Source organism: Polypterus senegalus, chromosome 12 (assembly GCF_016835505.1).
Source record: "Polypterus senegalus isolate Bchr_013 chromosome 12, ASM1683550v1, whole genome shotgun sequence".
NCBI lineage: Eukaryota > Metazoa > Chordata > Cladistia > Polypteriformes > Polypteridae > Polypterus > Polypterus senegalus.
In genome coordinates, this window is record NC_053165.1 from 150,030,956 (window position 1) to 150,058,606 (window position 27,651).

The following is a 27,651-nucleotide window of genomic DNA, read 5'->3' on the forward strand; positions in this document are numbered from 1 at the left end:
ATTTGAAGGAGGGGTCCATACTTTTTCACATGACTGTATACAGACATTTATATCATTACAATTTATAAGTTAAGCTGGCTTCTAAAATAATATGTGTAATTATGTGTGTGTGAATTTCTGAGAGCTCTGTAAATCTGCCTATTAGTCATTATGTTTGCTTTGGTGGCAGATTTATTAGCTCTGTGGGGTTGTGGATGTCCTTGACAAGTACTGTAAACTGCAAATGTATAAAAATAAATTGCCTTGTTTTTAATATTATTTTTAGATGGGGGAAGACTTTTTTTTCACACATTGTGCGCTTTTGCTTTCTTTACAGTCAGTGCAAACAATTTCCACTACACAAAGCAGGGTCGCAGCCCCGTAATCGATGGTGTGGATGATGCAAAAGAGCTGATCAACACGAGGAATGCCTTCACATTATTAGGTAAACTTGCTTTGTACCACAGAAAGCAGATGGCTTAGATTAAATTGTGCCAAGCTGGCCATTCTGTAGCTGCTTTGCTCCTGCTGTCTCTGAAATGCACTGGTGCCAGATCCCCTCTATCACACATGTATGTGGAAGAGAAATTAACTGATGGTGCCAAGAAATGTTAAAATCAAATAAATACTTGCCATCAGTATAATACTGTGTTAAGGGTCCCATTGTCAAATGTTACAGTCGGGTCATCACAGGCATCACAGTCCTGGATTTGTCAATATTTGTTCCACACCTTTGATGATGTGCACAATAAGGAAATAAGCACCATGTCATGGGGTGGCCCACCACAGCTTTGTATGAGACATGGTCCTACCAAAAGAGGAAGCCTCATCTGTGAGACTGGGATAGACCGATCCTATTTTTCATCATTCGTTCGTCATGTGAATGGCTGGAGACATATGCATACTTTACCTGGGGAAGACAATGGGGTGCACTGGGGGAGGAAGACATGCTAGTGGAAGGGAGTGTGATACTCTGGGTAGCGTTCTGCTTGAAAACCCTGGGCCGGAGCATTAATTTGATGCTTCCCTCCTACCTAAATACTGTTACAAATTAGGTACACCACTTCATGACAACATTCTTCCCTGATGGAAGTGGCATCTTTCAGCCTGGTTATGCACCATGCCACAATGCAGAAATTGCTCAGGTGGCATGGTTCAAGTGTGAGAAAAAAAATGGATGAATCTTCAGAGACTATAGGGGGCCAGCATTGTCATCAACTGTATTTGCTCATATCCATTCTTGAAAAGCAGTGTAACTAGCCAGGATATTACTCCATCCCAGCTGTCTGCCCATAACGGTGATCTCCTGGTTTGGTAAAGAGAAACCTTCCATCCTGATGAAGCGGCCAGTCTATCCTCTATCTCGCTATCTCTCTAATCCTGCCGACTATACTAAAATAAAAATTCTATCTATCTATCTATCTATCTATCTATCTATCTATCTATCTATCTATCTATCTTTCATATAGTGCCTTTCATATCTATCTATCTATCTATCTATGCCTTTCCTTTTTTATCTGTCTATTGCAGAGTGAATCTCAGAGAGGTCTATTCATTATAGAGTGCCTTTCACAGCTGTCATTCTACAAAAATATGATAACAATTGAAAATTTAATATTGAGTACCCACTCGCCTTCCATACTTTTTCCATGTATGAGTCTGCTGGAGCAGTCCTTTTATTTAGGGACATGACGGGCTGCCAGCTGGTGACCTCTACCCATGCTTATGACAGCTGCTGTCCCAAAGTGCAATATGACTAGAATGCCTCTGCTAATGATCTCTGCTCATGGCAGTTGATTTAATCTGATCTTTTATCATTTACTGTGCATTAGTGAGTGTAGAGGTCAAGAGGGTTTTTAGTGCTGGTCTGCTGAATTTGGGGTGGGCATGGGTCATTTTTAGAGTGATTGGATGCTTCGGTTTTAGGAAAACAACCAGACTGGACTTTTTCTCTGCTGGGCCTTGTGTTTGAGGCCCATCACAATAGTAAGTTTATTTATCAGAGCAACTTCCTAAGGACACTAAAGCAGCAGAAGGTTTAATTAGTTAATGCAATAAAATGCCAGGCCATTAGTAACTTGCTGATTGCCATTTGAATGTGCATGCCTATGGGAGTCATCATTTGTCTTTCTGTTCACAGGTATCAATGACTCCTACCAGATGGGCATCTTCCGCGTCCTTGCTGCTATACTGCACTTGGGGAATGTGGAGATTAAAGATCGGGATTCAGACAGCAGCATAATCCCTGTGAGAACCTGACGTCCTCTCTGTCTGTTAAGACCCTGATGACCTGCCCTTGGTGTTCTTTCTTTGTTTTTCCTTCTCTCTTCCTGCTCCTTTCAGGAGTGCTTTGGATATCCTTGGCTTTTTCCTTTGTTATAGTCAGTTTAACCAAGTAGAGTCACGTGAAAAATTACACTCATGGAAACTGTTCAACTAATTTGAATATTGAAACTGTAGATCTTCATGCAGACAGTGCTTACAGGTAACCGTGATATCTTTGAACCAAAACACAATCAAATTTGCTTTTTTTTTTAATCATTTATTTAACAAAAACATCAATAACTCTAATGATTTGCTGGGGGCGGAGTGGTGGCTCTGAGGCTAAGGATCTGTGCTGGTATCCAGAAGGTTACCTGTTCGAATCCCCATCACTGCCAAAAGAGATCCTACTCTGCTGGGCCCATGAGCAAGACCCTTAACCTGTAATTGCTCCAGGGGCGCTGTATAATGGCTGACCTTGTGCTCTGACCCCAAGGGGTATGCGAAAATTAGCAAATTCCTAATACAAGAAATTGTATAAGGCAAAATAAAGAACAAAAAAAAAAAAAAACCTTGGCCTCTGCTTCCTTTAGCAGAAATTACTTCTCGTAGGTGTTTTGCATAACTGCCCACCAGTCTCTGACATTGACTTGGAAATTTTTGAAAACTTCTTTGTTGGAAAAGTCCTTCGGTTGCCAGATGTTTATGGAGTTTCTTGCATGTCCTGTCCATTTCAACCCCACTACCCCCACCACATCATTTTAATGGGTTTCATATCCGGGCTTAGACCAGGCAGGTTCATAACCCTTCATTTTATTTACTGGTATGCTTCGGGTCATTATTATGTTAAAAGCTCCATTTCTGGTTCAACCCTTCAACAGATGGCCTTACATTCTCTTCAAGCACACTTTTGATATGTTAAGCAACCCCAAACCATATCCTTTCCACCACCATGCTGCACAGCTGGTGTGAAGTTCTTCTCCTGAAATTCTATCTTCTGTTTGTGCCAATCGTGTCTACTGTTGTTGTGGCCAGACAGGCCAATCTTTAATTCTTCTGTCCAGAACACGATGTTTCAGAAGGCTCAGTCTTTGCCTAGATGTTAATGTGCAAACTGTAGTCTTGATTGTGTGTTCTTTTTGGACAGCAAAGCACACCTCACATGCAGGTCAGATTTGTGCAATCGCTGTCTGATTGTAGATTCATGTACTTTGGCGCTAACCTTTGTAGTTATCTGCAGCTCCCTGCAATGAAATTCTGGGGTCCTTGCGGACTTCTTTTAGTGTGAAGTAGTCAGATATTGGGCTGAATTTGGCGGATCAGCCAGTTCCGCACAAATTAAGTCATTTGAAATTTACGCCACTTGTAGATGGTTTTCCTTATGGCAAAATGAACGTAAATCTTTTTAAATGTCTGGCCAGACTCCGAGGCATCAACAGGCTTCTTTCTGAGAACCTTAGAGAGCTGATGGCACCACACACATCAATAGCAAAGAGAACACCAGACCCTTGATATCTGCAGTGTAACGAAGTCCGTGCCCACCTATATACTCCCTAAGGAGGTTCAGATCACTGGGACCTGATCTGGAAAAACCTGACAGTAATGTTATGGATTTGAAGTGGTGATAGATGTAGGGGTGTACTTACTTTTTCCACATGACAAATCTACATTTTTGTTAATTCCGATTATGATAATGAATACACCAAGACAATTTTATGTGTTCAGGTATACCACCTTTATCTGTCGGACTGTTTGCATAAAGATTGAATGTTTGCTTGTTCAAATATGTCAAACGTCAGCCATTTCTGTGGTGTGTACGTACTTTTTCACAAAACTGTAGGTCTAATCAGAAACCTTGCTTTTTAACCTGTTGTAAAGCAATCTTTCTTTTATAAAATGTTATGAGCTGTTCACTACAGAGTGATGTGAGGTTGAGTTTTGCTTTCTTATTTGTTTCAGCCCAATAATGCCCACCTGACTGTATTCTGCGACCTGATGGGAGTGACATATCAGGACATGTCCCACTGGCTCTGCCACAAGAAGCTTATAACAGCCACAGAAACGTATATCAAGCCTTTTCCCAAGCTGCAGGCAATCAATGCCAGGGATGCCCTTGCCAAACACATTTATGCCAAACTTTTCAGCTGGATAGTGGATCACGTGAACAAAGCCCTGCATGCCACTATGAAGCAGCATTCTTTCATTGGGGTGCTTGACATCTATGGGTATGTTGTAATTCTTCAATGAAGCTGTCCATAACCACTGCCAGCGTCATGGGGTGCCAGTGGCTTCGGATGCAATGTGGGAACCAAGCTGGGATAAGACGTCTCATCTAATATCAAGCATTTTTGTCTTAGTCTCTTATGTGCATTATAGGCTGAGGTTCATAGTGATAATATAAAGAGCTGTTTTCAAATGTCATGTTCAGGTGACAGCTACACAACACACAAAAAGGTAAAAACATCTGCCATATAATAACACAAAGCTCTGTGTGTTTGTGTCCTGTCACTTAGGGAAGTATCATTGGTCAGTATGGCTTTGGTTTGATTGGTCAATATGGCTTTAGTTACACAATCGAAGTGCGAGTGTGACAAATATGGAGTCAAAATGGCATAGCAGTTACACTCCGAGAGTCTCTTCCAAGGATAAGAAGCCAAAAAGCGTCAAGGATGCAAGAAAGGCTCCACAAAAGTAATGAAGAAACAGGCTTTACAGAGGGAGCCCTAGTCAGGAGAGGTTCAGACATGCATGAATACAGAGGGAAAGCAATGAAAGTACATGTAGGGCAAGGGATAGCAAATATTTTTTTTAATTAGCCTATTACCAGTCTCTAACAGGCACTGTGGCTTGTGTAGCCTGTAGGGGGCGCACAGGCTCTCCAGACCCGACACAGACAGACGCAGGCACAAGCCCAACACAAACACAGGCTCTTATTTCACTGTGGTAAACTCTTCCCTCACAAGCATTTTCCACCACCAAAGCACAGTACAGTGGAACCTCGGAGTGGTGGCTCTGAGGCTAGGGATCCGCACTAGCAATCGGAAGGTTGCCAGTTTGAATCCTGTAAATGCCAAAAGGGACTCGGCTCTGTTGGGCCCTTGAGCAAGGCCCTTAACCTACAACTGCTGAGCGCTTTGAGTAGTGAGAAAAGCGCTATATAAATGCAAAGAATTATTAACCTCGGGTCACGACTGTAATTCATTCCATAACTCTGGTTGTAACCCGACCTGAAGTAATTTCCCCCATAGGATTGTATGTAAATACAATTAATCCGTTCCGGACCATACAAGCTATATGTAAATATATATTTTTTTTAAAGATTTTTAAGCACAAAAATAGTTAATTATACCATAGAATGCACAGTGTAATAGTATAAATGTAAAAACATTGAATAACACTGAGAAAACCTTGAACAGAGAAAACTAGCATTGCAAGAGTTCACGCTATAGCCTTACGAACCGCTCGCTGTAAACACTTTTTTTTTTTATGAGTTTTAAGCACAGGGAACAAAATGAACATTCGAAAAATCCGTAATTTATACAAAAACTAACCATAAACAACCAAGAAAACTAACCTTGCATGAGTCGAGTTCTGGCATGAAGGAAGTGAGGAGGAACTCGGTGGAGAGGAGATTACAGTTTTGAGGTAAACTCAGTGGCGATGCGGGTTCGCTGCATACTCCCATCTCGCTTCCGGGAGCCCTTAAACTTGTCACTGTTGGTAATGTTACCGATGAGCACGACGGTGAGGCACTACAATGGAGCAATCGGATGGTGCAAAAAGTGCCAAGTGCTTTTATTAAAATCAACAAAACAACAATCAAAAACAAAGTCCAAATTAAATAAAGTGCAGTGCTTTCAGAATCCTTCAATAAATAAATGATCCCATAAAAACAGAAGTGAAGTGGATGTTAAAATCCAATAGAAAAAAGTCTTCATTAAATACGAGATTAAAACAATGTTCGAAGCAGTCTCTTTAAAAACAAGCCCGGTGCCTTCTTTAACTGCCTTCTCACGCTCTCCTTCTCTCTCGCTTGCTCGCTGCACAGGGAGAGACTGAACACGTGCGTAAATCATCGGCGCGCGTGAACTGGTAGGGAAACTGGCTTGTTCTTCACCCGAGTGTGTGGTTGTGAACAGATGCAAAAGTTTGGTGAACTTTTTGGTCATAACCCAATTTGTACGTGGTCTGAGACGCTCGGGACCCAAAGTTCCACTGTACACAGTTCAAAGCACACAGCAATGCCCTTTTTCTTCTCTTTCTGCCTCCACTTCTTCAGCAAGCGTTGTCTTCTCCCAGCTGGCTCCTTTTATGTAATACCTGTGAGTACTTCCGGTGTCCCGTAAGTTTGTTCAGAAGCACTTCTGGGTAAGGTGGAAACCTGATGAATCAAGGCTCTGCAGGCCCTGCAGCACTTCCTAGCAGCATCCCCAGAACCCAGCAGGATGGAGCCACCAAAGTCCAACTCCTAGCGTGCCCTTTGTGAATCCAGGAAGATAATACACAGAGCATGCTTTCTTCACCGATTATTCCATTAAGAAGACATTCTGGCTGGGCAAGGACGCCAGCCATCTGCCACACATTTGTTAGTAATAAAATTTAAAAAAAAGCACATACAATACAAACATTTAAACTTTTTAAATCTAAGTTTGACTATCCAAAAAATACAACCCCAATTCCAATGAAGTTGGGACGTTGTGTAAAACGTAAATAAAAACAGAATACAATGATTTGTAAATCCTTTTCAACCTATATTCAATTGAATGAACTACAAAGACAAGATATCGAATGTTCAAACTGATAAACTTTATTATTGTTTTGCAAATCTTCACTCATTTTGAATTTGATGCCTTCAACACGTTCCAAAAAAGCTGGGACGGGGCAGCAAAAGACTGGGAAAGTTGAGGAATGTTCAGAAATTACCTGTTTTGAACATTCCACAAGTGAACAGGTTAATTGGAAACAGGTGTTTGTCATGATTGGGTATAAAAGGAGCATCCCAAAAGGCTCAGTCGTTCACAAGCAAGGATGGGGCGAGGTTCACCACTTTGTGAACAACTGCGTGGGCAAATAGTCCAGCAGTTTAAGAGCAACGTTTCTCAACGTACAATTGCAAGAAATCTAGGGATTTCATCATCTACTGTCCATAATATCATCGAAAGATTCAGAGAATCTGGAGAAATCTCTGCACGTAAGCGGCAAGGCCGAATACTAACACTGGATGCCCGTGACCTTCGATCCCTCAGGCAGCACTGCATTAAAACCAACATCATTCTGTAAAGGATATTACCATGTCGGCTCAGGAATACTTCAGAAAACCATTGTCAGTTAACACAGTTCGTCGCTACATCTACAAGTGCAAGTTAAAACTCTACCATGCAAAGCGAAAGCCATATATCAACAACACCCAGAAATGCCGCCGGCTTCTCTGGGCCCGAGCTCATCCGAGATGGACTGACGCAAAGTGGAAAAGTGTGCTGTGGTCTGACGAGTCCACATTTCAAATTGTTTTTGGAAATCATGGAGGTCGTGTCCTCCGGGCCAAAGAGGAAAAGGACCATCCGGATTGTTATCAGCGCAAAGTTCAAAAGCCAGCATCTGTGATGGTATGGGGGTGTGTTAGTGCCCATGGCATGGGTAACTTGCACATCTGTGAAGGCACCATTAATGCTGAAAGGTACATACAGGTTTTGGAGCAACATATGCTGCCATCCAAGCGACGTCTTTTTCAGGGACGTCCCTGCTTATTTCAGCAGGACAATGCATAGCCACATTCTGCATGTGTTACAACAGCGTTGCTTCGTAGTAAAAGAGTGCGGGTACTAGACTGGCCTGCCTGCAGTCCACACCTGTCTCCCATTGAAAATGTGTGGCGCATTATGAAGTGCAAAATATGACAACGGAGACCCCGGACTGTTAAGCAACTGAAGTTGTACATCAAACAAGAATGGGAAAGAATCCCACCTACACAGCTTCAACAATTAGTGTCCTCAGTTCCCAAACGCTTATTGAGTGTTGTTAAAAGGAAAGGTGATATAACACAGTGGTAAACATGCCCCTGTCCCAGCTTTTTTGGAACGTGTTGCAGGCATCAAATTCAAAATGAGTGAAGATTTGCAAAACAACAATAAAGTTTATCAGTTTGAACATTCGATATCTTGTCTTTGTAGTGTATTCAATTGAATATAGGTTGAAAAGGATTTGCAAATCATTGTATTCTGTTTTTATTTACGTTTTACACAACGTCCCAACTTCATTGGAATTGGGGTTGTAGTTAACATTAGGTTTGAATACATTAATTTAAAACTTGATCTTACATTCTATTAATAAGACCAAGTAGACTCCTCACTCTCTTTCACTCAAACAGTGTTCAGTAGCAACTAGGAAGGCTAATAGGTTGTTCTTTTATAGGACCTCGAAGGAGACTGTGTTTAAGCTTTAGAACACACATCAACAATAACAATTAATTTTTAATTGCCCAAAATCACACAATGAATGCCGCAATGGGCTTTAACAGGCCCTGTGTTTTGACAGCCCCCAGCTTTGACTCTCTAAGAAGACAAAAAAAAAAAACCTCCTTCCTAGGTATGGATATGCAATGGGTGTCAAAAATGGGGTAAATACAACACAAAACAGAACACAAGTAATCCTCCTCACAGATCTAGATGGCTAATCTGTCATGGCCACCTCAGGAAAACACTACATCAGTACAGTTGGAATAGTACAAACTGCAAAGCAAAATCCATCCATCCATCCATTATCCAACCCACTATATTCTAACTACAGGGTCACGGGGTCTGCTGGAGCCAATCCCAGCCAACACAGGGTGCAAGGCAGGAAATAAACACTGGGCAGGGCGCCAGCCCACCGCAAATACAAGAGTAAATTACATGTATATTCACATATGAGGATTCAGATTTGTTCAGAGTCCCGAGACCTCGGCCAACAAGCTGCCTCCCCACTACTGACCATTCCACAGCTTTAGGGCCCTGTAACTAAACACTCAACCTCCCACTGTTATTTTATTAATCCTTGGATGTGAGGCATCATCTGGAGTAGTGAGTACAGTTTTGGTCTCCAAATTAAAATTAGACGTAGCAGCACTAGAGAAAGTCAAGAAAAGATTGAGTAAGCGAAGTTCAAGATTCAGGGGTATGAGCTATGTGGAGAGGTTGAACCTTTTCACTGAAACTTTTCAGCAAACGGAGATGAAGAGATGACAAGACTGAAGTGTTCAAAATTTATGAAGTGAGTTAGTACAGTGAATTTGGAATGTTACATTAAAATTAATTCTTCAAGAAGAAAACTGGTTAAGTGTAAATTGTGCACAAGTGTACATGGAAAAGGTGACCAGGTAGTGTTGTATCTCATGGAATTTGAGGGGCCTTCAGAAGTTGACTTTATGCCACTTTGGAGAATCTAGAATAGGCTTGGCAAGTTTGTTGGGCCGAATGACCTGTTCTCATGAATGTTGTTCCAATATGTAGCAGTGTGTATTTAATTTTTAATGTGAATATTCTAGTCTAATTACACAACCCTGGCACTGACCATGTCCTTTGGAAACTAAATTTGTCCATTTTTTTATTATAGGTTTGAAACTTTTGAGATCAACAGTTTTGAACAATTCTGTATTAATTACGCAAATGAGAAGCTGCAACAACAGTTCAATATGGTAAGTTTCTTTTTTTTCCTCTTGTAGCTCATGATTTACTAATAATTACTGTACATCCTAAATAATGAGGCAACATGGTGGCACTCTGGTCAGTTCTGCTGAGTCCAGTGTCCGAGATTCAAATGTCATGCCTGGTCACTCTGTGTGGATTTTGCTTGTTCTCCAGTTTTCCTCCTGAATCCATAAAGACTGGTGTGGTAGGTGAATTGGAAATTTTAAATTGTCCACGCTTGTGGGCCTGAAATGAACTGGCATCCCACACTCAGTGCTACAGGGAAAGGCTCCAGCCCTGTAACCCTGAACTGGATTAAGTGGGTTTGATGCTATTAGATATTTTTAATAAGAGTGGAATTTATATTTCATTAGAAAGTTACTTCAGAGGTGTTTAAAGTAGACCAAAGCCTCTTATCCTTATGACTTTGTAAGTTCACTTTTAGGTCACAGATTTCATTTCTGCGTTTCACTGACAAATTTTGCAAAACCCATGTTCTGCTTGGTATGTCTTCTGTGTGAAGTTGTTTTGCTATTCATAAAATGGATGCAATTTTTTTTATTTATGGATTTTAGAATTATGAAGCACCACTGTGACTTTTTTTTTTTTCTTCACTTGACCAACCTATTGCACATAACTCTGCTTTAAACTCATTTTGGTAGTCTGTCGGAAAGAAAAACCCTCTAAGTTCTTAAAGCATGGATGTAAATTTAATTTCGAAAATTGTTGAGACAGCAACAACAGTGTGCTTTAGTTAATGTCATGCCTTTCAATAGTGAGCCCTCTCTTGTGATGCTTTATAAGTGTTGATTTATAATGTCAATATGGGAAAAGCACTGAAGTCCCTAAATCTTTTCCTTCCCTGATTGTAGTTCCTAAAGCCAGTTACTTCTTGTTGCATTTTCCGGTGTTCAGGGTCCCTTCCTTGAGATTGAGTCATTAAAAGTAGGGGAGATGATTTAGGTGAATTCATTTTGTGCTGGATGGCTCGATGGTGCATTGCATAGCACTGCTGCTTTATGGACCCAAATTCTACACCCATTTGTTGTCTTGAGTGAAGAGTTCTACAACTGTCAGGGTTTTTCTCATCTATGGTGCCTATATAAAAGAATTCATCCCTTTTATGATTTTTCACATTTTACTGATCTATAACTTTGAATCCCAGTTGGTGTGGCTAAATACCATCAGCTGTGAATTTAAGGTCACAAAGGGCCAGAGCCTAACATGGCAGCAAGACAGGAAATGCCTCTGGGCAAGGGCGCAAGTCGATCTCGACACACACACAAACAACAACATTTATTTCTATAGCACATTTTCATACAAATAATGGAGCTCAAAGTGCTTTACATGATGAAGAAAGAGAAAAAAAGACAAAGTAAGAATTACAATAAGACAAGACTCATTAACATAGAATAAAAGTAAGGTCCGATGGCCAGGGAGGACAGGAAAAAAAAACTCCAGATTGGCTGGAGCATTCTACCTAACGGTCACGTGGACTTCTAGTCTTTAATCCTTCAATCAACACACCATTGACAATTTAGAATAATTGATCTCATAACTATTCACCTCTTTAATACGACACGCCTAAATCATGACTGGTGCAGCTAACTGGTTTTAGAAATCCCAAAATTAGTTTTAATGGAGATCACCTGTCTGGGGTTTCACTTGATTGCAGTCTCAATGCACATGAATGTGGAAGGGCCGACTTGTAGTGAATCATCATGGTGGGCTAACGTGCACAATAAAGACAAATAAACACTCGGGGGAAACTCTGAGAAAAGCACACGTCAGGGGAAGGAGACGAGAAAGCATGCAAGTCACAGTTAAATCAATCATGACGAAGTAGAAATAGTATGGCACCTCTGGAAATCTTCCATGAGCAGGCCGTCCACTGAGTGATTGTGCAAGAAGATGACTAGTGAGGGAGATTGGCAGGAGACCTTTGAGTCACAGGCTACAGTGAAGGAGACACCGGTTGTTGCTTTTTGGCAAAGAGAAAAAGCGCACAGGTCATCTCTGCTAGAGTTTGCCTAAACACACGTGGGAGAGTCTGAAATCAGTTGGAAGATACTGTGAAAAGGCACTATATGGACGCCGACACAGACTGACTCCATGAGGCACACATAAAATAAATAAACTTTTTATTTTCTTCACCTGTGCTGGCTGGAAGCAGTCCTTTCTTTAAAAGTGATCATGTGCTTCCATCAACTGGCGGCTCCCCTGCTTCTCCCATCCGGGCTCTGCACCAGGGGAGTCGCCCTACCCGTAGCTGACCTTCTCCTGTCTAGTCTGTAGCCCTGTGGTCCCTGGCTCCGTAGGACTCTCCAGACTATGACTTGGGTTCCCCAGCGACCAGGACACTCACGCTGGGGCTGCCTCCTCCCAGGCCTTTTGACTCCCACTACCTTTTGTGGTAAGCCAACCACCAGCTGGTCACTCCTGCTCCTCCAAAGCGCTCAGCAGGAGCGACCACTTCTAGCTGCCCCCGAGTGTTGGCCTAACACTTCTGAGGGGCTCTCCTTCCAATCAATCAATCAATCAACATTTATTTATATAGCACATATTCATACAAAAAAAATGTAGCTCAAAGTGCTTTACAAAATGAATAGAAAAATAGAAGACACAATAAAAATAAATAAACATAAGCCAACATTAATTAACATAGAATAAGAGTAAGGTCCGATGGCCAGGGTGGACAGAAAAACAAAAAAAACTCCAAAAGCTGGAGAAAAAAATAAAATCTGTAGGGGTTCCAGACCAAGAGACCGCCCAGTCCCCTCTGGACATTCTACCTAACATAAGTCAAGCAGTCCTCTTTGTATTTAGGGTTTTCATGGAAGGACCTGATGATGATGGTCACGTAGACTTCTGGCTTTCAGTCCATCATTGTTGGAGCATCATGATGCTTTGAGTAGGTGGTGGTGGCGCAGGCCGCCACCACAAAGAAACCGGAAAAAGAAACAGAAGAGAGAGTAGGGGTCAGTACGGATTTTAGAGCCACCATGAATAGTTATTATGAAGAATTGAACATACAGAGTATCAGGATTATGTTAAAGTGAAGTTATGAGAAGGCCATGTTAAAGTAATGTGTTTTCAGCAGTGTTTTAAATTGCTCCACTGTATTTGCCTGGCGAATTCCTATCGGCAGGCTATTCCAGATTTTAGGTGCATAGCAGCAGAAGGCCGCCTCACCACTTCTTTTAAGTTTAGCTTTTGGAATTATAAGGAGACACTCATTTGAAGATCTAAGGTTACGATTTGGAATATAACGTGTCAGGCATTCTAGTGAGCCTGCCTTCACCCACTCGCTCGCTCACGTATGCACACACCAGCTTTCAGTTTCCTGCCGTCGTCTTCTCCCTTAATCTCTGTTCGCTTTCCCCTTTCAGTTTCTTTTTGTCCCCCTCTGCACTCGCGCACCTACTATATATAATGGGGATGTGGCTCAGGTGTGGCGAATAGCAGTTCCCGGCTTCAATTACGGATTCGGACGATTCCTCACCTGCGCACATAAGTGAGGAAACGCCTGCCTCATGTTACATCCGAGAACTGCTCCGGCCACACTACCACGCCCCCTCTATAAGTAGCAAGTGCGCCGATTATCTATTTCAAAAGTGGGCTTTTCTTCTGTGCCGCTATACCACCGGCCACCAGACTAAACACCATGTTACACTGCACAGTATCAAAAACACACCATTCCCTCTGTGAAGCATGGTGGCTGTTGGGATGCTTTTCTGTGGCAGGTCCTGGAAGGCTTTTGAAGGGAAAATGAATGTAGCAAAATATTGGGAAATCCTGGACGAACTTCTGATGCAAGTTTGCAAAAAATCTGCACCTTTGGAGAAGATTTGATTTCCAGCAAGACAAGAGTTCAAGTATAAAGCAACAGATACATGGGAATGGCTTCAACACAACAATATGGATGTCCTGGAGTAGCCAAGTCAGAGTCCAGATCTCAGTTCAATTGAGAATTTGTGGCAGGCCTTGGTAAAGGCTGTTCACTTACAACCACCATGACGCCTGACATGGCTTGAGCTGTTTTGCAAAGAAGAACTGGGGAGAAATGGCAGAGTGTGCAAAGCGGAGAGAGACCCGAGCCACAGACACAGACTCAAGGCTGTCATGGCTGACAAAGGCACATCTACTAAATACGGACCTGAAGGAGCTGAATACTTGTGAGATCAGTTATTCTGTATTGTACATTTGTAGTTCATTTAGACACTTTGCTTTTCATTTGGACATTCACCAGTCTTTTTGTGTTGATCAGTGTCAGAAAAGGCCAAATTAAATCCAATGGGATTAAATATTGTATAACAATAAAATGTGAAAACTTCAGAGAGGGCGAGTACTTTCCGTCAGTATTCCCAAACACCTCTTGTCCAGTTTTTTTGCAATTCTAAATTGTCAATTATGTGCGTGTGTGTGTGTGAGAGAGAGTGTTGAGAGTGACTTGCACTCTGCCCAGAGGTGTTTCCTGTCTTGCGCCAAGTGCTGCCATGTTAGACTCTGGCCCTTTGTGACCTTGAATTCACAGCTGACAGCGTTTAGCCACACTCACTAGGATGTCGCCAGCATACAGTACGTTCCGCAAAATGAATTCTTAGCATGCAATTTATAGAAGGAATTGTTTTCTTTATACTGGTGACGCATTTGATGTTAACATGAAGTCATGAATGGCATTTATGATCTCTTGAAATCTGATGCCCACTTGATTTGCTTTCTCGTCATGCTGCTTGGCCAGCTGTAGAAGTGGATGAACTGCTTAGTCAGCAAACCCCTTTGTCCTTTCTGACGGATGGCCAGCATCATTACCTGGCCAGGATACCAGCTGGGTGGAAGGGAGGACAGAGAGAGAGAGAGAGAGGACGGTTGGGACATTAAATTCCCCTGTGGGTTGCTGTGGCATCATGGATTCCTGCGGGGCATTCTGGGAGTTGGAGTTTGGAGCAGCCCTGTTGGGTTCTGTGGGCACTGCCAGGGGGTGCTGCAGAGAGGATGGAGCCTTTTTGTTTCCGCCACACCTGGAAGTGCTGCTGGAAGAAGGTTGGGGAACACCTGGAGCACTTCTGGGAGGGCTATAAAAGGAGCTTGCTGGAGGAGGAGTGGAAATGGAGAAAGAGAGGAAAGGAAGAAGAAAAGATTGTGTTTATTTGAGCATTTGGTGCTTGTAATGTGCTGTATAGTGGGAAGCAAAAGAAAAGCACATCCCCACTATAAGTAAAGGGCATGCTATGTGGCAAGACTGGGCTCTGTGTCTGTTGTGTTTAGGGAGCTGTACGCCCTCTGGTGGTCCACACCTTTTACATAATTTTTGTTTAATTTTTTTTTTCACTTTGTGAATTAAAGTAATTTGTTAAGTGAAATTGTAAACCTTTTCTAAACCTAGTACATTATAGATATCCAGAACTCATTCAAGCATTGGATTTGAGTCCCTGCCTCCATGTCACATGGACATTTACCCCTGTAACATTCTGCTGCCCACAAAGAAAGTCCAGGGTTATATATATCTGGGCACATGAATTGACTCCCTGACAATGAGTCGTGGGTATGAATTGCACCAGCAGCCATCTCGCTTACAATCCAGTGCCGTAGCCTCTAAGCAACAAAGAATGGCTTATTTAAATCTCAAGCGTCACTGAGTAAAAGTCCCGGCTCATTTAAAAAAAAATAAAAAATACTTTAGATTTTATTGTGCGAATAGACAACAGCTGTTGCGCAGGCTTCTGCTTTGTCAGAGCATGTGTGGGATTAAGATCATGCTTGGTGTCCATTTTTCTATTTATAGGCAGATGTGAGCATTCCTCTAACATTCTAATAATAAAACTCACCAGCAGATGCTGTCACTTTTAATGTTAAAATTGTGTGTTTTTTGGACCCAGACGTGGTGGCTGTATCTGTTATGATGGTTGGCAATTCCAACTTATTGTCATTCTCAACTTTTTTTTTTTGTGCTTTTCCAGTAGAAACGCACTGAACTGGGGTGACCAGGCCATAGTATTATGAGGAACGTCTCTAACATAAATTGTTGAGGAAATGGCCAGATTTTTTTTAGGCCAATCGACCAATATAATTCTTCCAGCATGTTCTGGGTTCACCAGTGAGCCCAGTCTTGTTCACACATCCTGAGAAAGGCAATGCCCAATGAACTAAGATCCTGATAATAATAATAATTATAATTACTGTATAATTAATAATTTTCTTGATCTGAATCTAAATAAAACGGAGGTGCTTATAGTGGGTCCACCAGCTAAAGCCCAAATTGGTCTTGGATTTCTCGGCTCTTTCTCTGTCTTTTGTAAACCTCAAGTCCTCAATCTTGGTTTTATCTTTGACAGTAAGCTCTCTTTTGAGAAACAAGTTAATTCTGTAGTCAAGAGTTGCTTTTTCCAGCTTCGTCTGTTAGGTAAGATCAAGCCTTTTTTTTATCTTTTAGGGATCTTGAAAAAGCTACTTGTGCTTTTATCTTTTCTCACCTTGATTACTGCAACTCGCTGTATTCTAGGATTAGCAAATCCCTGATACGCAGGTTACAGTTGGTCCAGAATGCTGCCGCTCGCTTTCTGGTTTGGGCTAGAAAGTCTGATTCTGTTTCTCCAATATTAGCATCTTTACACTGGCTGCCTGTCAGTTTTTGGAATTGATTTAAAAATCTTGTTGCTAGTTTTTAAATCTTTACATGGGCTTGCTCCTGCCTATTTATGTGAATTGTGTGCTTTACACCAGCCGTCTAGAGAACTTAGATCTTCTGGTCAGTTGTCTCTTGTTGTCCCTCAAGTACCAAGTGTAAAACTAAGGGGGGCAGACAGGATTTGTGCTGCTGCTGCTCCTCACCTAGGGAACTCTTTACCTCATCATATAAAGAAGTCGTCTACAATTGAACTGTTCAAAACGAGATTAAAGACTCATTTCTATTCACTTGCTTTCCGTGACCTTCAGTAATACTGATGATTTCCTCATTGTGATTATGTAACATTACTTCTATTTATTATTTATTTTATTTCTATTTATGTTTATGTTAATTGTACGTTTTTCCTTCTTTTATTGTAAAGCACTTTGGCTACAGCATTCCTATGTTGTTTTAAATGTGCTATATAAATAAATTGACATTGACAATGGAGTACCCTAACTGTATGCCCAAACCCCACCTCAATCCGGACAAGCAGCAGTTCTATTCTAAGGTCCTCACAGATTTGCTAATCTCCTTAACCTGGCATTGAGAGTGAGCCCAATAACCTAATTTAGGCCACATGTACTCGCTATGCCACTCTGGAGATGTACAGTAGATTGACTGGTCAGTGGTTAGCCTTGGCTCCTGCTTCACCACCACAGCCTGGCACAGTTTTTGTTAAACCCCTGCCGCTGCACCAGTTTGTTGGTCAGTCCTCTGTAAAACTTGGGGTTTACATTGAGAATTGACAATGCTGTCATTTTTAAAGATTTTACTCTTAACAGTGTTGTTTAAACTTTTTTAACATTATTGATAGTATGTTTTATACATTTGTAAGGACTTAAACAGTAGTTTTTTGTTTTGAAATGTCTTCCCTTGTGATTCTTTAACAGCACGTGTTTAAACTGGAACAAGAAGAGTACATGAAGGAGGAGATCCCCTGGACGCTGATCGACTTCTATGACAATCAACCTTGCATCAACTTAATTGAAGCCAAGCTGGGAATCTTGGATTTGCTGGATGAAGAGTGCAGGGTACAAATCCCCAATCCTTAGTGAAGCAGTTCTTTTCATAACTCTTCATTTACTACACCAAACTGGTCTTCAACCCTATGCTGTCTGGATTTTAGTCCATAATTGTAGTGCTTTCAGTTAAAATCTTTTTCTTAAGTTTGGATTGTTTTGTAACGTTTCATTACTAGCGAGGTGCCTCTTGAGTGGTGTAACAAGAACGACCAGGAGACATTGGGACGGTTTGGGGCAGCCACCCATATGATATTTCCTGGCTGCAAAATTGTTTAAATAGAACGGACATGTTCACACGACGGAGTCCAAAACAGAACTGACTGTTGTCTTAAGATGGTGGCTTTTAAATGCACGTAGAGGATGTGATGTTCTCAGGACCAGAACCGGAAGTGACGTCTTTGGTTGCCCCAGAACCGGGTGGGATTTCCTGAGAATAGTCTGTAAGGAATTGAGAGGGAGAGAATCGGTGCACTTCACCACCCCCTGGTCTGGCATCTATTCAGGCCCTTTACTTGTCCCCTAATCGCCCGTGTGTGACAGTGGATATATGTGATTCTAAAGTCTATGTTTTATATATGAGATAGTTTTGGTTTATTTCCTCTCTACTGCTTAGCCACTTGCACTTTTGCCCCACTTAACGACCTACAGCATCTCTAGACTTGGCATGACCCTCACAGAGAACGAGTTTCAATTCCTGTCAGTGTTTTGTTATAGAAACATTTTATATGGCTTTGCTTATAACGTAATGTTCAGTGGAAGCTAACATACAGCCTGAGGGTAGGACCAGGTGGGCCCCTGTTTGCCTGAGGAAGAGTCTGAATTCTTTGAGTCATGGATTACAGGAGGTGCTGGAAACATTCCATAAGGACTTTGGTCCATGTTGATTCAGTAGCATCCCATAGTTCCTGTAGATTTTTTAGCATGCAAGCAACAAACCTCCCACTCCACAACAAATTCTGCGCTCTACCATCTGCGTGTTCCAGGATAAATTAAAATTTCCTTATCGGGCAACATTTAGATCAGTGTTTTTCAACCGGGGTTCCACGGAACCCATGGGTTCCGCAGAAAAAGTCCCATGATATAGGACATACTGGTGGATAATTGCACAGGGTTCCGTGAGCAAGGTAACCATTCGCACAGGGTTCCACTCCAGTGAAAAGGTTGAAAAACACTGCTTTAGATAGATAGACAAGAAAAGGTGGCATTAGACAGACAGATAGATAATGAAGGCACTGTTTATCTTTCGGTCTGTCCATCTTATTGTGCCTTTCAGATTTATACAGTATTTCTGCATTCATACACGGTTTACAGGCTTCAACAGTATTATCGTATAGGGGGTGTAGCAGCGCCCCAAACACACCTACCCAACACAGTCCTGTGTTCAAACAGAACATAATCCAAATCCTCTCCACAATAGTATTTAGACTTTGTATCTCTTTCCACTAAAAATGTTTTCTTGTCTCCTCCTACACCATCCATATGGTCTCCATCCACTCTCCTCCCGACTCTGACCACCCATAAGTGAAACTTGACTTCTTTAATGCCAAACCTGGGAGCAATTCTGATGCCATCACATTACATCCAGGAATGGGGTTCCAGATGAGGCGGAAGTTCTTTAAAGTTGGGGACATTCTGTTCCCTCAGTGCCCCCTGGCAGCACCTGTGGACCACAACAGGGCTGTCTCATGAGACTGCAGTTCCCAGCCTGCCCTGCAAGTACTATAGCCCAGGAAAATTGCCACCCATTGCATAGTGGGAGCAAACGGTCCAAGCGATTTGGTCTCCCCCTGTCCTTCCATTAAACTGACCTCTCAGCTGGTCAAGGAACATTGAGCCATCCTAGATGGAACACTAGCCCATGCCTGCTTTCCATGACAACATCTCCTATTTAATATGTTTTTGTATCTTTTTATGTGTTACGTAGCATCAAAATTCTAAAAGGGCTGCATCTGTAAAACACTAAAACAAAAAAAAATTCACCTGATGACAAGTAGCATTTTTTAACTTTTGTCCTACGTGTTTATAATTGAATCCTTCCTCCTTTATCTTCTAGATGCCAAAAGGATCTGATGATACCTGGGCCCAGAAATTATACAACACTCACTTGAATAAATGTGACCTGTTTCAGAAACCTCGCCTCTCGAATCGCGCCTTTATAATTCAGCACTTTGCCGACAAGGTAAGTCAGAATTGTATTTAAAGAGAGGGCTTCATTTTTTTCTTTATACCCCTCTCTGCACTCTTCATCCCACCATACAAGACAGATAATAACTGTTTAGCTTTTTAACCAAAATGTCTGTGAAAGAGAGTGGAAAAAGTATTGTTGTGAGTCATTTGAACTAAAATTTTAATTACTCCTTATTTAAAGAGAAATGAACTACAGGTCTTTTTTTTTTCTACCTTTAAATTCCCCATATAGGCTAATGGTGGGCTTGTACCCTCTATCTATTCTTTTGTGTAGGAAGTTCTTTTCTACCTTCTTTTTCCTTGCTCAGCTCCTTTGGAGAGCTCATTTAACGCATTCTACTATGCTGAATAAAAGACAGTAATGGGAAAATCATTAAGATCAAGCAGGGCACAAAGGTCAAGGAGCCACTTGGTTTACAATTTTACTGGATCAATACTTAGGAAATAGCAAAGAACAGAAAACAAGGGAACAGCATTTTTGTTGCTTTCTACAGGGCAGTTAAATAATTCCTTTCATTTACCACTTGCTTTTACTGCTGCCCTTTTTTATTTTTTGCATTTTCTAAATGATGCCCATATTTATCATTGATACATTTTTTTTTTTTGCACAGAATTTCATGAGATGAAATGAGGATGCATTAAGAATTATAATTCATAGATGTTGTCTTAGCCTTTTGTTTCTTTAATAAATAGTCTAAACGTTTTCCCTATGTGTGTTAGACACTGGAAACAGATGATTCTTCATGGTTGGCTCTCCCTTTTTTTTTTTGAGATGATTGTACCCTGGCATAGTGTCGCATAACCACATGTGTCACGTTTCATAAAGCACGCTGGCTTATAGCTGATGCTTTGAGCGCAGGTCAGTGGAGCAGAAAAGGTCACGCAGCCAATAAGCAGGTGGCGTGTGTTGTTGGTTCATGGCGTCTCTTCAGGTCCCATTTCTCTAATGATATTTGTCTTGCTGTAATTATTTAGGGGCAACCTATTTATGCTGGGAAAAAAATAAAAAACACAAACAGATATTACAGAAAGGTATTTTAAACTTTGGAATGGAATTAAGTTTGTTGAGTCATAAGTGACAAGCTGGTCACTTTTTTAGATAATGCCAAGCTAGGTGGAAAGGCAGATAACCTTGAATCCGTTGAATCATTAAAGAGGGAATTGGATGGCGCACTGGTTTGGGCAGATTTGTGGCAGATGAAATCTCTCAATTATATAAAACAAATCTTGGGACGAGATGAGACTTTTTCAGAGAGAAGAGACGAGACATTTTCAGAGAGATAATTTCATGTCCTGTGAGACGAAACATGCCAAGAGATGAATTGAAAACCTAACCAGTCCAAGTGGGGGCAGAAATATAAGACAAACAGTAGAAGAAGAAAAGACAAAGAGTAGAAGACAAAGTAGAACGTCGTAAAGAGGTTCAAAAACGTTGGTGCGATACACATGAGAGCAGGTTAGAGATTATGAAAGTACTAAAATTCGAAAGTCTCAAAAAACTGATAGTAAAGATTACATTAGTACTAACAAATGGAGATTATTACTCGGTGAAATAATGGAACAGCGAAAAGAAATTGAATATATCGACATAGGTGATATGACAGAAGTATGTAGATATTGTTTGGCTTTAAACTTTAAGTCGGAGACTTGTAGATCATCTAATATGTGTTGCCATCAAGGATCCACGAGAATTATTGCAAGATTTGTTGTTTGGTGAAAGTGAAATCCACATACGCGAGTGACAGAGACGTGAAGTGGCTGGTGTGTAGCGCAGGCCGGGGGGTTGGTAAGCGAAGCTAGTTTACTATAAGTAAATGTACAGTGTTAACACGTAGGAGGAAAAAATGTTAGGTTTTGATTACACAGTGAGAAGTCTGACACTTGAAAGTACATCTTATGGGAGACTTGGCAGTCATCTAGTCCTGACATGTACAACAACGCTCACACAAAGTGAGATTATTTATCACAATGTGTGGAGTGCAAGTCAGGAGAGGTTACAGTTAAGCTTTATAACTCACTAATGAGACCTCACCTGGAGTACTGGGGTCAGTTTTGGACTCCATATTATAAATGAGATGCAGCAGCTATGGGTCTCTGGTGGAGAGAAGTCAGCAGCTATAGGTATCTTATTGTGCATATTTCTGAGGGCCTGACATGGATTAATGACATCTCCACTCTGGCGCAGAATTTAAGGCAGCACCTGCATCACCTCAGGCAAATGGGGAAATTCAAAATCTGCTTTGCCATGATGAAAGCATTCTACAGCACCACTGTAGGATCCAAGCTGCTTGAGAGCATTACTGTCTGGTTTGGTAGCTGCAACTCCCAGGAATAAAAAGCTCTGCAAAGAGTAATCTGGTGTGCTGAACGGAACATCAAGAAAACATTGCCAAGTCTGCAGGATGTCCACGCTGACTAGTGCAGGTCCAGGGCAAAACACATAATGTCAGATCTCGCCCAAGCCATAAACTTTTCCAGTGGCTGCATTCAGGCAAACCTCTCCATAAGTCACTTTTTTTTTCCCTCATGCCATATAAATTTTAAACTTGGCTTAATCCATGTCATTTATTCTGTGTCTGTGCCACTTAAAATGTACAAGCTTTAAATTATGCTAATTATGTCACTTGTGCTGCATCGGCACTTAATATTTACTTTATTATACTGTGACTAAGGTTTTTGCATTTAGATTAGATTAGGTATACTTTATTTCTCCCAAAGGAAAATTAACTTTAGAAATGCTCAAGAGAAGATGTATTGTAGCCGCCGAAGTATAAAGCGAGTTTAAGAATGGGTAAAACGCGTGCTGAAAGAAATCTCTCAGTCCAAAAGTTTGTTTTAAAAATATTTAGTGAAAATTAACAGCAAATAATCCACACAAGAATAAAGAAAAAAAGGAAAAATATATCTTCTCTAAACTTAGCTTTTCTTGAGAAACTTTAGTTATTTCTGTACTTAAAAGTTCTTAACTTCTTCTTCTATACTTAAAGATTCTTAACTTCTTCTTCTGTACGCTTTAAGCCTACAGGGCAGCACTTAAATCAAGCGCTTTTGTCTTACATGTTACTTAACATAACACAAAAGGCACGAGAGGCACGTAGGCACGGTTTAAAACCATGTGCCCTCTACACCTTACATATGGCAAGGCTGATCACTAACTAAGAATAATGTTTAGTCAGAGCTGTTAGAATATACCAATTCACTTCTACTTATGGGGGTTATAGGAACCTCCTATAGATTATGCATTGTCATTTAGTAAAACATTTATGAATCTTATGTAATTAGGAAATGGCCCTTACATGTACAGTGGTGTGAAAAACTATTTGCCCCCTTCCTGATTTCTTATTCTTTTGCATGTTTGTCACACAAAATGTTTCTGATCATCAAACACATTTAACCATTAGTCAAATATAACACAAGTAAACACAAAACCCCCAAATAAAGCTGAATTACAACAATTCTGCAAAGATGAGTGGGCCAAAATTCCTCCAGAGCGCTGTAAAAGACTCATTGCAAGTTATCACAAACGCTTGATTGCAGTTATTGCTGCTAAGGGTGGCCCAACCAGTTATTAGGTTCAGGGGGCAATTACTTTTTCACACAGGGCCATGTAGGTTTGGATTTTTTTTCTCCCTAAATAATAAAAACCATCATTTAAAAACTGCATTTTGTGTTTACTTATGTTATATTTGACTAATCGTTAAATGTGTTTGATGATCAGAAACATTTTGTGTGACAAACATGCAAAAGAATAAGAAATCAGGAAGGGGGCAAATAGTTTTTCACACCACTGTATATAGGCATGACTAAAGTCTTTAAGAATTATGAAGGGAGTTAGTACAGTGGATCCCTACTGTTGCTTTAAAAGAACATTAAATGAGGACACAGTTGGGATCTATGAAGTGTAAATTTTGCACAAGTGTCTCCTCACCAAAACTCCCCCACCAAACCCAACCCCCCCCCACGAGGACCCACGGACTCCTGGAATAAATCGCCACGTAGTCTGACAGAAAGTAGGACTTTAGGAACGTTCAAATCCCAGACTGATTTTATTTTGGAGTAGCGAGGTTAACAGGATGGATGAGCTTCTCTTCTGTCTGTGAGGTTCAAAACACGCATGTTCCTTATCCTAAGTATTCATCCATGATCCCACTGGAGGCTTTGCCTGGCCAGGCAGCTCCTCAATTACATCTTTCAAGCTGGGTTAGGATCCTCCTGAAACTCCTCTGGGATGCCAGACTATCCTTTCTGGTACTTGCATCATGTATATTTTTGTTTTGAAAAAATATATTCTATTAGAAATACATTTTTGAAGTGAACATCTCGTAACACATAGGAGGCCATATGGTTTTCTGGCAGCATTCAGCTTCAGGTAGAAATTAGGCCTACACATGGTGCCCACTTATTGCAGGGTCCACTCACACACAGTCCATCTACAACTATCTACTATTACACATACGAAATGAAATAAAACTGGCAGTGTATCCTCCTTACTGGTTATGGCATTAGAGCAGACTCTTACTTGTTCAGTCCTCACTCTTGGCAGTTTTTTTTCCCCGCTAGTATCTGGAGGAATGCACAAATGGACTAAATCTGTAAAATCACATGGGATGCTGTTTATTAAAGAACGATCTCTGATGAAAAAGATTGAGCAACGTTCTGTAAAATTATGATTTAAGGTATCATGCTTATGTAGCCCTATGCAAAAAGAAAGATCTTCTCTCCTATTACATGGGAAGGGTGACAGTGATATCTACAAATAAATGGCTTAGAGTCTGAATTATGCTAATAAATAAATAAGTAAAGCACTCACTTTCTCATTATTATTAAAAAAAAAAAAAAAAGCGTACCCAAAACTTCAACCCGTCCACCTCCTCGTGTAAAATAATTTCATCAGTACACAAACTAAAAAAAAAAAAAAACACAAGCTTGCCATGCATTATTCAGCAATTATTCCTTTCTACACTCCAAACCCAAGCAGCCATGTACGGACATTTAATCAAACTCTTCAATTAAGTAAGGACATAGAAAAGAAAGAAATACATACAAATAAATACATTTATTATATTACTAGCTCTGTAAGACTATGCTGTAAAAAGCCCGGGCTCCTAGAAACAATCGAAATCATCAGAAAAAAATTCAAATGCGAGTCGGCGGTTTTGTTTTGCGGACATGCTTGCCCCCCTTGTCTATCAGTGGCTAAGTGAGTTTCTCTCTCGTTTTGTCTTTCCTCGGTGGTTTTATTTTGCCGATGGAGTCGCTTTCCTTCAGTATCAGCCCTTAACCTGCAATTGCTGAGCGCTTTGAGTAGTGAGAAAAGTGCTATATAAATGCAAAGAATTATTATTATTAACTATTATTCTGTAGCCTCGTATGTCTCTTTCTTCTTCCGACTTGTTAAGTTGTAAGTAGTTCAGCTTGTCACTACCCGATGACACTTCCAGGCCACCTCGCACTTCCGGGCCGCACAGACAGACAAACACACACACTTCCAGTGTAGACGTTTATATATAAGATAATAGTAAAGTGACTGGAGTCTTCTAGGTTTGTAGTAGCTACCTATTGGTGTCATGCATTGGAGCTAAGATGAAATGGTGACAAAGAAAGAACATCCTTTACTCTATAGCCATGTTGTTGCCAACAAGCTGCATTTAGAACAAGAAAATAAAGATGCACAATTCTTAGTGGTGTTTAAAAATACCTTCACAGCCCATTGCACAGACTTGAATATTCCCAGTCTGTCAACAATGCAGTGTGGCACAGTGGCAGTGCTGCTGCCTCACAGTCATGAGAACAGGGTTCACATCATGGGTCCTCGCTGCGTGGAGCTGCAAGTTCTCCTCATGTCTGTGTGAGTTTTCTCCAGCTGCCCCAGTTTCCTCCCACCACCCAAACACAAGCAGGTTAGGTGAACTGGCAATGCTACACTGGCCCTGGTGTGTGGTTGGGGTGTGCCTGTTCATGGCTGGCATAGACTCCAGCACCCTCCCGCAGGAAAAAGCAGGTTAGAAAATGACTGACTGCAACTGTTTTAAGAAGCTCCTCTTTTCTTTCTTGACTCTAGGTGAGCATGCCAACTGCCACTTCATTCAGGTTTCAGGAATCCTCAATCCATCTTCAGATCATTTCATTACACCATTCAGACCCCCCTGTTCTTCTTAAGTCCCATGTCTGTTGTTGTGTTTTTTTTTTTCTATTCTTGTTCTTGCTTACCTTGGCAGTGATATTCATGTCTCTGGTGACTCTTCCTATGAAGTCAGTAGACAGATTGGGAGAACATGGGGGGTCATGAGGTCGCTGGAAAGGGATGTGTGGCACTCCCGATATCTGTGCAAAAGGACGAAGGTCCAAGTCTTTAGAGTCCTGGTGCTTCCTGTCTTGTTATATGGTTGTGAGACATGGACGCTATCCAGTGACCTGAGACGAAGACTGGACTCCTTTGGTACCGTTGGTTTGACTTTGGAGTCCCTAATGAGGAACATTGCCTGCATTGTAAGGGAGCGTCAGTTACGGCACTACAGCCATGTGGTGCGTTTCCCTGAGGGTGATCCAGCTCGTAGGATCCTCATTGTTGGGGACTCGAGTGGCTGGACCAGGCCAAGAGGTCGCCCACGTAACACCAGGCTGCGGCAGATTGAGGGTCATTTCCGGAGGGTGGAACAGGACCACGTGTCTGCCTATGGGGTTTGCCAACCGGGTTCCCGAGCTGTTTTGTCGTGTAGTAGTGTGCGACAACGCACTGTGCCAGTTCATGCTCCCCAGCTTTACTTGACTGGAGTTGTTCTTTTACATTCACACTTAAAATAACCCACACACCCTCTCTCTACTAATAAACTTTATCTCCCATTTTAACAGTAAATCAGTTCCTTTGAGCTGATGCAAATATAAAGGAAGTAAAATGATTTATCTATATGTAAAATAATAATTGTTATAAACAAATAAATAAATGCAGTGTTTGTTCAAAGATTCAAACCTTCTAGGGCGCTACATCTATAATACAGGCAGTCTGGCGTTGGCAGAAGGCCGTAGGTTTAATCTCTAATTTGGACTCGGCGTGTTCTCACTGTCCAGTCACTTCACCTGTGAAAATATGGAAGCAATTGTAATTGATTAGTTGATTTGAAAAAAGGTCTTAGATATCCATCCATCCATCCTTTTTTCCGCTTATCTGAGATCGGATCGCGGGGGCAGCAGCTTGAGCAGAGATACCCAGACTTCCCTCTCCCTCGGGGCCTCCTCCTGGCTAGACGTGCCCGGAACACCTCACCAGGGAGGCGTGGTCTTGGATACCTAATTGTAAATTCAAATATCCTATCACTCAACACCACCGCTGAATCGGTGGTTTTTAACATTTTCCTGAATCGTCTGCAAAATAGCAGCTCAAATCACGGGAATAGCAAAAATGTTGGCTGCTCTCTTTGGCTGCCCAAATTAAATTGCTGTTCTGTTTTTAGTAAGCAGTCATCGAATCTTATGATCATACACGAGCGCTTGTCTGATAATTATGGTCATGATGGATGCTAGTTATAGCTCTCAGCATGACATTCCATGTTGTCTCAAATGCATGTGGGCGTTTGATTAAATCATTTTTCACTTGTAATGCGGCAAGTAGGCCGTGGCACCCTGTCGGGGATACTCCATTCGTTTGATCTCATGTTTGTGATGATTGGTAATGTTTATTTAATTCAATTAAAAAGAAACAAAATAACTGGGGAAAATGACTTACAATGCCAAAGTCAAGGTACTCTCGTTTGATTGTGTTTCCATTCTCTTCACCCACTTCAGGTTGAATATCAATGTGAAGGATTTCTGGAGAAGAACAAAGACACCGTTTATGAAGAACAGATACATGTGCTAAAGTTAAGCAAGG

The 27,651-nt window shown here is 41.3% G+C and overlaps 1 protein-coding gene across 17 annotated transcripts in view; it reads left to right on the plus strand.

Annotated features, from left to right (window-relative positions):
- myo5aa (myosin VAa) overlaps positions 1 to 27,651 on the plus strand; it is a 239,628-nt gene that overhangs the window by 113,580 nt on the left and 98,397 nt on the right. For all 17 annotated transcript variants that reach the window (XM_039770291.1, XM_039770295.1, XM_039770296.1 and 14 more), the window contains exons 8-14: positions 317 to 424; positions 2,120 to 2,226; positions 4,201 to 4,466; positions 9,832 to 9,913; positions 17,466 to 17,606; positions 19,651 to 19,776; positions 27,567 to 27,650. In XM_039770291.1, the coding sequence (XP_039626225.1) occupies positions 317 to 424; positions 2,120 to 2,226; positions 4,201 to 4,466; positions 9,832 to 9,913; positions 17,466 to 17,606; positions 19,651 to 19,776; positions 27,567 to 27,650 (914 nt within the window). The remainder of the gene's footprint in view (positions 1 to 316; positions 425 to 2,119; positions 2,227 to 4,200; positions 4,467 to 9,831; positions 9,914 to 17,465; positions 17,607 to 19,650; positions 19,777 to 27,566; position 27,651) is intronic.